The sequence below is a fragment of the Elephas maximus genome, chromosome 3 (genome assembly GCF_024166365.1).
Source record: "Elephas maximus indicus isolate mEleMax1 chromosome 3, mEleMax1 primary haplotype, whole genome shotgun sequence".
NCBI classification, from domain to species: domain Eukaryota; kingdom Metazoa; phylum Chordata; class Mammalia; order Proboscidea; family Elephantidae; genus Elephas; species Elephas maximus.
In genome coordinates this window covers 200531282-200543820 of record NC_064821.1, presented here as the reverse complement: position 1 = coordinate 200543820, position 12539 = coordinate 200531282, and the positions used below count along the sequence as shown (strand labels likewise).

Below are 12539 nucleotides of genomic sequence, written 5' to 3'. Positions count from 1 at the left end.
CCCATAGTCAAATCACTTGCGTAGTTTACTGACCAGTCTCTGCAACGTGCATACCAATCACAGGCCAGACTGCAGCCCAGAGCCAGACAAAAAGTATCAGAGCATCCTTGTTTACAGCTTACTCAGGAAATGTCAATCAGCCTGGACAAAAGTAACCAAACCTCCGGGGTGAAAAACTAGGGCAAAAGTAACTCCTCAGGGCTTAAGGGGAATATCTCTCAAATTGTTTTTCCAAAGAACCAAGGCAAAAGGCCACACAAAGCAACTAATTTCACCACACGTACTATGTACACTATAACTTATATTACCTGGAAATCAGCTTAATAATATGTACGTGTTGAAGCACACACACACACACACACACACACAGAGATTTACATATGTAGTTAATGAGTAATAAAGTATTTTTTAATTATATATAGAAAAAACCAAAGCCCATTGCAGCCAAGTCAATTCCAACCCATACCAAGCCTGTAGGACAGAGTAGAACTGCCCCATAGGGTTTCCAAGGAGCAGCTGGTAGATTCGAACTGCCAGCCTTTTGGTTAGCAATCAAGCTCTTCACCTCACCACCAGGGCTCTGGTCCCATAATGGTTTCAAATATTCTGAATACCATTCCTGGCTATGTGCTTTAAATTGGGTGGATCTCATAAACACGGTATTCAGTGAAAAAACTCTAATTGCAATAGTTGCAAAAGAATGCACGCTTTGTGATAGCAGTTATATAGAGTTCAAACACGTGTTAATCCAGGGAGAGGGATAGATACATCAGGGAGAGGATCAAAGGAGACTTCAACAGTAAAAGTAATGTTATGTTTCCTAAGAAAGGTCTTGAAATACAAGGATGCTCATTTTATTACTTGCTAAATCTAATGTTTATGATATACTTATTTGTGTGAATTGTTTCATTAAAACTTATTATTTTTTATTGCTACCTAGCCCTCCTTCTTAAGATGGGGGGGGCGGTTATCATAGCATTCAAATCTACAATGAGGGGGGAGCAAAAAGAATCCATCCTATATTTCAGTATAAGCATGAGATCTGGAGAGATTACATAGATTACTTCTTATCCAAAGATGAGCATAATCGGTTCTTAATTGCAAGCAAGTTTAAATACAAAGAGATTTATTAAGTTGTACAGATAATTCACAGAATCACTGGGAAAACTGAAACAGACACCAGGATGAACTTCCAAGAATGACTCCCAAAACTACCCTATATAGTAAGATGCCACGAAACAAATCAGGAAGCTGCTATAATTTTCAGCTTTAGAGCAAAGCTGCATTTGCCACTATTTATACTAGTAAAATTGGATTGCTGCTTCTTTCCCAAATAACTCATTTCCAAATCAAAATCTCCCTCAAGTATATCTGGTTGGTAGAATCTAAATCATAACAACCAGACCCCAGTTGCAGGACAGTCTAGAAAATGTAGTGTTTAGCTTTCTAGCCTCTACAGTACAGGGCAGTGGACAAGAAAGGGGTTGGAATGAGTGTTGAATAAACCAATCCACAAATTCACCACAGTGAGCAAACAGAAAAACATAAAATAAAACTAAAACAAACAACCTTCCGACTTCTGTTCCATTATGGCACTGTTAGGGTGTGAGGGCATGAAAAAGTAGGAAGAGTTAGATAGTGGAAAACTACAGATGTGAGTATGTTGTGATACACTGTGGCAAAGTTATGTGCACGAGTCTGTGTTTTCCTTAAAAGATAACCTGTGGAGAGTGAGATGGGAGGACTCCAAGCTCATGTGTTGAACTCCCCTTCCTAAATCCATGTGGAAAAGAGCCTGTCAGTATAATAGAGAAAACTGTATACCATCCCAATCACTCACAATATCCGAGAGAAGTCTTGAAGTCTCCTGAGTTCATGATTAACATCTCCTGATTCAATCTGGGTCTGCAGTCAAAGATGTCCTGGAAATCAAAATGGGGTATCACTTACATAGATGAATTAAAAAAAAACAAAAAAACCATGAGCAGTAAATGACACACGGGGCAGAAGAGTAAAACAGAGCAAGCTTATAATCATCCACAATGTCCAAGAGGAAGCTTGTTACCTTCTGGTTTAACCATCAACCTCTCATGGATCCAGGCTGGTACTAGAGTCAGAGATATCCCAGAGTTGTTGCTTTGCTTTGAGAGAGGTGGATGGGTGAGTATCCAGCAATTATGTCTCCTCAAATCAGCAGCTGAAGGATGGATTATTTAATAAATTGAACTGGGAACCATGGGAAATGGGGAGGAATAGAGTTATACCTTGCCCTCATGTCATATCACCAAGTAATTCCAAAAAGAATCAAATATAATGCCAAAACACAAAGGCAAACATGAAAATTACCATAAGAAAATAAAGGTAAAAACTGATCTGATCTTGGGGTAGGAAAGACTTTTCTAAAGAAACTATCAAGAAAATATTTGACTAGGTAAAAATTAGGAATTTCAAAAACACTATCAAGGCCAAGATGGCGGACTAGGTGGATGCTACCGCGGATCCCTCTTGCAACAAAGACTCGGAAAAACAAGTGAATCGATCACATACATAACAATCTACGAACTCTGAACAACAAACACAGATTTAGAGACGGAGAACAAACAAATACGGGGAGACAGCGATTGTTTTCAGAGCCAGGAGCCAGCGTACCAGATTTTCTGGAAAAACTACTTTCCCAGTGATGGCTCGGAGACAGCAGTCCATATCAAACCACATAAAGAAGCAGACCATAACAGCTTCTCCAACACCCCAAACAAAAGAATCAAAATCTTTCCCAAATGAAGATACAATCCTGGAATTATCAGATACAGAATAAAAAACTAATTTACAGAATGCTTAAAGACATCACAAATGAAATTAGGCTAACTGCAGAAAAAGCCAAGGAACACACTGATAAAACTGTTGAAGAACTCAAAAAGATTATTCAAGAACATAGTGGAAAAATTAATAAGTTGCAAGAATCCATACAGAGACAGCATGTAGAAATCCAAAAGATTAACAATAAAATTACAGAATTAGACAACGCAATAGGAAGTCAGAGGAGCAGACTCGAGCAATTAGAATGTAGACTGGGACATCTGGAGGACCAGGGAATCAACACCAACATAGCTGAAAAAAAATCAGAGAAAAGAATTAAAAAAAAATGAAGAAACCCTAAGAATCATGTGGGACTCTATCAAGAAGGATAACCTGCGAGTGATTGGAGTCCCAGAACAGGGAGGGGGGACAGAAAACACAGAGAAAATAGTTGAACTCCTGACACAAAACTTCCCTGACATCATGAAAGACAAAAGGATATCTATCCGAGATGCTCATCGAACCCCATTTAAGATTGATCCAAAAAGAAAAACACCAAGACATATTATCATCAAACTTGCCAAAACCAAAGATAAACAGAAAATTTTAAAAGCAGCCAGGGAGAAAAGAAAGGTTTCCTTCAAGGGAGAATCAATAAGAATAAGTTCAGACTACTCAGCAGAAACCATGCAGGCAAGAAGAGAATGGGACGACGTATACAGAGCGCTGAAGGAGAAAAACTGCCAACCAGGGATCATATATCCAGCAAAACTCTCTCTGAAATATGAAGGAGAAATTAAGATATTTACAGATAAACACAAGTTTAGAGAATTTGCAAAAACCAAACCAAGGCTACAAGAAATGCTAAAGGAGATTGTTTGGTCAGATGACCAATAATATCAGGTACCAGCACAATGCAAGGTCACAAAACAGAACATCCTGATATCAACTCAAATAGGGAAAGCACAAAAACAAACAAATTAAGATTAATTCTAAAAAATAAAAAAAATAATACATATAACAGGAAATCATGGAAATCAATAGATAAAAGATCACAATAATCAAAAAGAGGGACTAAATATAGGAGGCATTGAACTGCCAGATGGAGAGTGATACAAGGCGATATAGAACGATACAAGTTAGGTTTTTACTTAGAAAAATAGGGGTAAATAATAAGGTAACCACAAAAAGGAATATCAACTCCATAACTCAAGAAAAAAGCCAAGAAAAACGTAACGACTCAACTAACATAAAGTTAAACATTATGAAAATGAGGATCTCACAATCTACTAAGAAAAACGTCTCAGCACAAAAAAGTATGTGGAAAAATGAAATGGCCAACAACACATATGAAAAGGCATCAAAATGACAGCACTAAAAACTTATTTATCTATAATTACGCTGAATGTAAATGGACTAAATGCACCAATAAAGAGACAGAGAGTCACGGACTGCATAAAGAAACACGATCCATCTATATGCTGCCTACAAGAGACACACCTTAGACTTAGAGACACAAACAAACTAAAACTCAAAGGATGGAAAAAAATATATCAAGCAAACAATAAGCAAAAAAGAAGAGGAGTAGCAATATTAATTTCTGACAAAATAGACTTTAGACTTAAATCCACCACAAAAGATAAAGAAGGACACTATATAATGATAAAAGGGACAATTGATCAGGAAGACATAACCATATTAAATATTTATGCACCCAATGACAGGGCTACAAGATACATAAAACAAACTTTAACAGAACTGAAAAGTGAGATAGACACCTCCACAATTATAGTAGGAGACTTCAACACACCACTTTCGGAGAAGGACAGGACTTCCAGTAAGAAGATCAATACAGACACAGAAGACCTAATTGCTACAATCAACCAACTTGACCTCATAGACTTATACAGAACACTCTACCAAACTGCTGCAAAGTATACTTTTTTTTCTAGTGCACATGGAACATTCTCTAGAATAGACCACATGTTAGGTCATAAAACAAATCTTTGCAGAGTCCAAAACATCGAAATATTACAAAGCATCTTCTCAGACCACAAGGCAATGAAACTAGAAATCAATAACAGAAAAACTACGGAAAAGAAATCAAATACTTGGAAAATGAACAATACCCTCCTGAAAAAAAGACTGGGTTATAGAAGACATCAAGGAGGGAATAAGGAAATTCTTAGAAAGCAACGAGAATGAAAATACTTCCTATCAAAACCTCTGGAACACAGCAAAAGCAGTGCTCAGAGGTTATATCGATAAATGCACACATACAAAAAGAAGAAAGAGCCAAAATCAGAGAACTGTCCCGACAACTTGAACAAATAGAAAGTGAGCAACAAAAGAACCCATCAGGCACCAGAAGAAAACAAATAATAAAAATTAGAGCTGAACTAAATGAATTAGAGAACAGAAAAACAATTGAAAGAATTAACCAAGCCAAAAGCTGGTTCTTTGAAAAAATTAACAAAATTGATAAACCATTGGCTAGACTGACTACAGAAAAACAGGAAAGGAAACAAATAACCCGAATAAGAAACGAGAAGGACCACATCACAACAGAGCCAAATGAAATTAAAAGAATCATTTCAGATTACTATGAAAAACTGTACTCTAACAAATTTGAAAACCTAGAAGAAATGGATAAATTCTTGGAAAAACACTACCTACCTAAACTAACACATTCAGAAGTAGAACAACTTAATAGACCCATAACAAAAAAAGAGATTGAAACGGTAATCAAAAAACTCCCAACAAACAAAAAGCCCTGGCCCGGACGGCTTCACTGCAGAGTTCTACCAAACCTTCAGACAAGACTTAACACCACTACTACTGAAGGTATTTCAAAGCATAGAAAAAGACGGAATACTACCCAACTCATTCTATGAAGCTACCATCTCCCTGATACCAAAACCAGGTAAAGACACCACAAAAAAAGAAAATCATAGACCTATATCCCTCATGAACACAGATGCAAAAATCCTCAAGAAAATTCTAGCCAATAGAATCCAACAACACATCAAAAAAATAATTCACCCTGATCAAGTGGGATTTATACCAGGTATGCAAGGCTGGTTTAATATCAGAAAAACCATTAATGTAATCCATCACATAAATAAAACAAAAGATAAAAACCACATGATCTTATCAATAGATGCAGAAAAGGCATTTGACAAAGTTCAACACCCATTTATGATAAAAACTCTTACCAAAATAGGAATTGAAGGAAAATTCCTCAACATAATAAAGGGCATCTATGCAAAGCCAACAGCCAATATCACTCTAAATGGAGAGAACCTGAAAGCATTTCCCTTGAGAACGGGAACCAGACAAGGATGCCCTTTATCACCGCTCTTATACAACATCGTACTTGAAGTCCTAGCCAGGGCAATTAGGCTAGACAAAGAAATAACGGGTATCCGGATTGGCAAGGAAGAAGTAAAGCTATCACCATTTGCAGATGACATGATCGTATACACGGAAAACCCTAAGGAATCCTCCAGAAAACTACTGAAACTAATAGAAGAGTTTGGCAGAGTCTCAGGTTATAAAATAAACATACAAAAATCACTTGGATTCCTCTACATCAACAAAAAGAACACCGAAGAGGAAATCACCAAATCAATACCATTCACAGTAGCCCCCAAGAAGATAAAATACTTAGGAATAAATCTTACCAAGGATGTAAAAGACCTATACAAAGAAAACTACAAAGCTCTACTACAAGAAATTCAAAAGGACATACTTAAGTGGAAAAACATACCTTGCTCATGGATAGGAAGACTTAACATAGTAAAAATGTCTATTCTACCAAAAGCCATCTATACATACAATGCACTTCCCATCCAAATTCCAATGTCATATTTTAAGGGGATAGAGAAACAAATCACCAATTTCATATGGAAGGGAAAGAAGCCTCGGATAAGCAAAGCATTACTGAAAAAGAAGAAGAAAGTGGGAGGCCTCACTCTACCTAATTTCGGAAGCTATTATACAGCCACAGTAGTCAAAACAGCCTGGTACTGGTACAACAACAGGCACGTAGACCAATGGAACAGAATTGAGAACCCAGATATAAATCCATCCACATATGAGCAGCTGATATTTGACAAAGGACCAGTGTCAGTTAATTGGGGAAAAGATAGTCTTTTTAACAAATGGTGCTGGCATAACTGGATATCCATTTGCAAAAGAATGAAACAGGACCCATACCTCACACCATGCACAAAAACTAACTCCAAGTGGATCAAAGACCTAAACATAAAGACTAAAACGATAAAGATCATGGAAGAAAAAATAGGGACAACCCTAGGAGCCCTAATACAGGGCATAAACAGAATACAAAACATTACCAAAAATGATGAAGAGAAACCAGATAACTGGGAGCTCCTAAAAATCAAACACCTATGCTCATCTAAAGACTTCACCAAACGAGTAAAAAGACCACCTACAGACTGGGAAAGAATATTCAGCTATGACATCTCAGACCAGCGCCTGATCTCTAAAATCTACATGATTCTGTCAAAACTCAACCACAAAAAGACAAACAACCCAATCAAGAAGTGGGCAAAGGATATGAACACACATTTCACTAAAGAAGATATTCAGGCAGCCAACAGATACATGAGAAAATGCTCCCGATCATTAGCCATTAGAGAAATGCAAATTAAAACTACAATGAGATTCCATCTCACACCAACTAGACTGGCATTAATCCAAAAAACACAAAATAATAAATGTTGGAGAGGCTGCGGAGAGATTGGAACTCTCATACACTGCTGGTGGGAATGTAAAATGGTACAACCACTTTGGAAATCCATCTGGCGTTATCTTAAACAGTTAGAAATAGAACTACCATACAACCCAGAAATCCCACTCCTCAGAATATACCCTAGAGATACAAGAGCCTTCACACAAACAGATATATGCACACCCATGTTTCTTGCAGCTCTGTTTACAATAGCAAAAAGCTGGAAGCAACCAAGGTGTCCGTCAACGGATGAATGGGTAAATACATTGTGGTATATTTACACAATGGAATACTACCATGGATAAAGAACAGTGACGAATCTCTGAAACATTTCATAACATGGAGGAATCTGGAAGGCATTATGCTGAGCGAAATGAGTCAGAGGCAAAAGGATAAATATTGTATAAGACCACTATTATAAGATCTTGAGAAATAGAAAAAACTGAGAAGAACACATACTTCTGTGGTTACGAGGCGGGGAGGGAGGGAGAGGGTTTTTTATTGATCAATCAGTAGATAAGAACTGCTTTGGGTGAAGGGAAAGACAACACTCAATACAAGGAAGGTCAGCCCAATTGGACTGGACTAAAAGCAAAGAGGTTTCCGGGATAAAATGAATGCTTCAAAGGTCAGCGGAGCAGGGGCTGGGGTCTGGGGAACATGGTTTGAGGGGACTTCTAAGTCAATTGGCAAAATAATTCTATTATGAAAACATTCTGCATCCCACTTTGAAATGTGGCGTCTGGGGTCTTAAATGCTAACAAGCGGCCATCTAAGATGCAGCAATTGGTCTCAACCCACCTGGAGCAAAGGAAAATGAAGAACACCAAGGTCACACGACAACTAAGAGCCCAAGAGACAGAAAGGGCCACATGAACCAGAGACCTACATCATCCTGAGACCAGAAGAACTAGTTGGTGCCTGGCCACAATCGATGACTGCCCTGTCAGGGAGCACAACAGAGAACTCCTGAGGGAGCAGGAGATCAGTGGGATACAGACCCCAAATTCTCATAAAAAGACCAAACTTAATGGTCTGACTGCGACTAGAGGAATCCCGGAGGCAATGCTCCCCAGACCTTCTGATGGCACAGGACAGGAACCATCCGCGAAGACAACTCATCAGACATGAAAGGGACTGGTCAGCGGGGGGGAGAGAGATGCTGATGAAGAGTGAGCTAATTATATCAGGTGGACACTGGAGAGTGTGTTGGCAACTCTTGACTGGAGGGGGGATGGGAAGATAGAGAGAGAGAGGGAAGATGGCAAAATTGGCACGAAACGAGAGACTGAAAGGGCTGACTCAACAGGAGGAGAGCAGGTGGGAGAAGGGAGTAGGCTGTATGTAAACTTACATGTGACAGACTGATTGGAATTGTAAATGTTTACTTGAAGCTTAATAAAAGTTAATTAAAAAAAAAAACACTATCAAAAAATTACAAAGAAATTCCTGTTTCCATAATGGTGGAGTCCCTTGTATGGGACTAACCATTCCACAATAACAATTGTAAACTCTGGACAAAATATGTTTTTTAAATCTGATTGAAGGCACTGAAAAGTAAAAGGGATTCAAGCCGTAATAGAACGAAAACAGGTCTCCTGATTGTCAGAGCCGTGCTCATTTCTCTGCATTTGGCATCTAAATAAAATCTTTGTTTATTCCCCATCATTGTAGAGGATGTTGTTTCGCAAGTTTGCACACTCAGAATGGAAGTGGAAAGAGTGCGGACTTGAGAATTCAAGCCGAACACTGCTGCCTAGCAACATGCAAGGGAAAAAACAAAGCAGAAACGCCTAGTGAATCCAGTATGCGGCAGGTACACAACCAATGCGGCAGATAGCACGAAGGAAAAGTGGGAATCCGGAGTTCCTACTTAAGCAGAGCTTGGACCCTGGAATTCTCTTCCAGTGGATAGCAGGAAGTTATGGGAAAGTTAAAAGAGAAACCCAGAGGCAGGACCACCCAAGAGCGGATCAGGTGTAAACTTGCTTTCGAAACTAATCAACCCAGAACCAAGATCAAAGTACTAACTGCACGCACGTGTCCCCTTGCCTATTGTTCATGAGCATGGAATGAGAGAGACATACATACTACTGGAGTGAACTTAGAGTTATGTGAGGAAAAAGAATTTTTTCTGTATCAAGAGAAAAGGGACGAAAACGCGACCACTACCTCCCCGTCGGGGAATCGAACCCCGGTCTCCCGCGTGACAGGCGGGGATACTCACCACTATACTAACGAGGACGGCGGCAAGCGAGACCTTAAAACTGATCCTTAAGAAGGTATTTCTAAACTGCCAGCGCAAATTACTCGAAAAATTGTGGATTGCTGGCAAAGTTGTGCTTTTTTAATCCAGACCACTGCATTCCAGTAGAAACATAATGCCGACCCCATATGTAATTTTTAATTTTCTAATAGTCACATTAAAGAAATAACCGGTAAAAATTAATTTTAATTGTAAATTTTATTAACCCAATATATCCATATTACTACAGCATGTAATCAATGTAAAAATATTAAGTATTTTATTTTTTCGTACTTACTCTTCAAAATTTGATATCTCTTTTACACTTAGAGCACTCTTCAATTCAATTTTCTTCGAAAATGCTTTATCGGTAGATTTCATAGAAGTTACTGTTGAGAATGTAGATTCACGTAGCCAACTTGTTCCAAACGTACAATAGTTGAACTGAGTATCCGTTTTAAAATTTTAATTTAAATTAATGAAAATTAGATAACTTTGAAAATGCAGTTCCTCCTCACTTGGGTTCCTCAGTCGCAGAGGCCGTATTTCAAGCGCTCGATCGCCACCGGTGGCTCGTGGCTACGGTATTAACCTCGCACAGACAGACACTAGGGCCCTTTGGCGGTAGAGTTTGAAACAAGCGATACCAGAGTCCAAGCGATCCCAAGGATTTCTCAAGAGTGGGAAGTTTAAGGAAGGAAAGAAGGAAGAATAAACTTTCAGAATTTAATCAGGCCAAAACGTGGCTCTGCAGAGAACTACGCCCAGGGGAGAAAATGGAAAAAGTATGAAAGAGACTTGGACGTTACGGTCATACAACTCTTGTCTTCAGGCTCAATTTAAGATAAAAAAAGCAAACCTTGCGTTGGCCGGGAATCGAACCCGGGTCAACTGCTTGGAAGGCAGCTATGCTCACCACTATACCACCAACGCCTCGGGAGTCAGAGCTTCGGGATTGTGTATATGAAGGAACAGAAATCCTGGCTTTACCGGCTGCTTTCTTTCTTACAACACTGGTCTGTCCGTTTGTCTTGCTGTAGTGGCTTGGGTGTTGCTACGATGCTGCAAGCTATGACACTGGTATTTCAAATACCAGCAGATCACCCATCAGGTTTCTATGATCCCGAAACAAACGGGGCCTTCGCTGGGAGAGGACAAAGCCCATCTTTTCCTCAGCCGCCTTTTCTTATCCCTGCTGTCCGCTAACTGCTCAGCCGCACGGAGCGCCCCGGCACTGGGTCAGCCGGATATGGGGTCCAAGGGAGATCGATTCGGGAAGGGGCAACCTTTGTGTGGCTTGGCTCCTTTAGAGAAGGAGTAAGAGAAGCTTTACGGTTTAGGATGGTGAGGAAGTAGGAAATAGGAAAGAGCTGTCGGAGGTAGTGCTTTGCGAAAGGGACCAGAGAAATTTCGAATTTTATTTGGAACAATAAGTAAATTAACTACAACATTAATATAAACCCATTGCCATCGAGTCGATTCCAATTCATACCAAAAGAAAAAACCGTTTTGGTGGAGTAGATTTCAATTTATAGTGACCCTATGTATAACTAGACATAATACAGCAGTGTATGATTCCCTTAAAAGAACTAAGAAAAGAGGTCCGTGTGGGTGTCAGGATGGCCGAGCGGTCTAAGGCGCTGCGTTCAGGTCGCAGTCTCCCCTGGAGGCGTGGGTTCGAATCCCACTTCTGACAGAGTTCCCCTTTTCTTTTTTCTCCTCCTTATGACTCTGAACCAACCAGCAAATACGATTAAATTCGTGGAGGAAGAAGTACTGATTGATCAGCACTGTGTTTTATCCTGCGTATCTACATTTTTTTTATACGAAGATAGTATATGCTTCACTGTGACTATAGACCTGAAGCGATTTGTTTTTTCTGTAAAAAAAAAAAAAAAAACCTTTTTTTTTTTTTTTTATTGGCAGGACGCTGGGCTGCGAAATCAGGAAAACAATAATTTTTGTTTCCTTCAGACTCTATTTTTTCTGTGCCTATTTATTTATTCCTTCATTTGACAACAATGTATTGAGTCCTTACTGTGTGCCAAGAACACTAGGGAGGACAGATACCAAAGACACCTCTGGCTAGACAAGGAAAAGCCCTCAAAACAGGCTCTCTTAATTTGCTGTAATTAGCCTGAGACAAGAAAGGATCTTTCCCTAGAGCCTTCAAAGAGAACACAGCCCTGCCATCCCTGAATTTGGGCTACTAACCTCTAGAACTGTGAGACAATACATTTCCGTTCTTACAAGACGCCCACTTTGTGGTACTCCTGACCTGTGTCTACCTGCAAGTAGTCATTCCTGCCCAGTGCCTCAAACTGTGAACTAATCCCTAGGAATCTAATACACTACAAATATGATTTTATACAATTTTAAATTGAGAACATTTACAAGAGCACCGATCTTGTTTTTCTGGGTGCTGTGGAAAATTGTGTAAATATTTGTGATTGTTACAAATCGTTCTCTTATCTGAATGTATAAGTCATTCCTTGGAAGTATAATTTAGGCATTCTGAGACCTATAAAACATCTAAAATTTTAAAAATTGTCCTGTGAAAATTGTAATAGAAACATGTCCTGTGAAACTTAGTTTGTTGTAATTGACATATGAGCAACCTACAATGGTTGTTAGGCTGTTCTGTTCTACCATAAATGCTGCACTGCATTATATATGAAAAATTTTAAAAATCTGTGATCCTGCTAGATGAGTGACAGTTACACATAATAGAGGCAATTATTA

At 39.0% G+C, this 12539-nt stretch overlaps 1 protein-coding gene and 3 non-coding genes across 4 annotated transcripts in view; 1 reads left to right on the top strand and 3 right to left on the bottom strand.

Moving 5' to 3' along the window:
• Positions 1–1840: 1840 nt before the first annotated feature.
• The window catches only part of LOC126073884 (low affinity immunoglobulin gamma Fc region receptor II-a-like), a 32005-nt gene continuing 21306 nt past the window's right edge, over positions 1841–12539 (bottom strand). The window contains exon 5 of the mRNA XM_049881071.1: positions 1841–1922. Coding sequence (XP_049737028.1) covers positions 1912–1922 — 11 coding nt within the window. The 3' untranslated portion in view covers positions 1841–1911. The remainder of the gene's footprint in view (positions 1923–12539) is intronic.
• Positions 9725–9796, bottom strand: TRNAD-GUC (transfer RNA aspartic acid (anticodon GUC)). The gene has a single exon. It is a non-coding gene; the product is annotated as a tRNA-Asp (tRNA).
• TRNAG-UCC (transfer RNA glycine (anticodon UCC)) lies at positions 10659–10730 on the bottom strand. Its single transcript has one exon. It is a non-coding gene; the product is annotated as a tRNA-Gly (tRNA).
• TRNAL-CAG (transfer RNA leucine (anticodon CAG)) lies at positions 11411–11493 on the top strand. The gene has a single exon. It is a non-coding gene; the product is annotated as a tRNA-Leu (tRNA).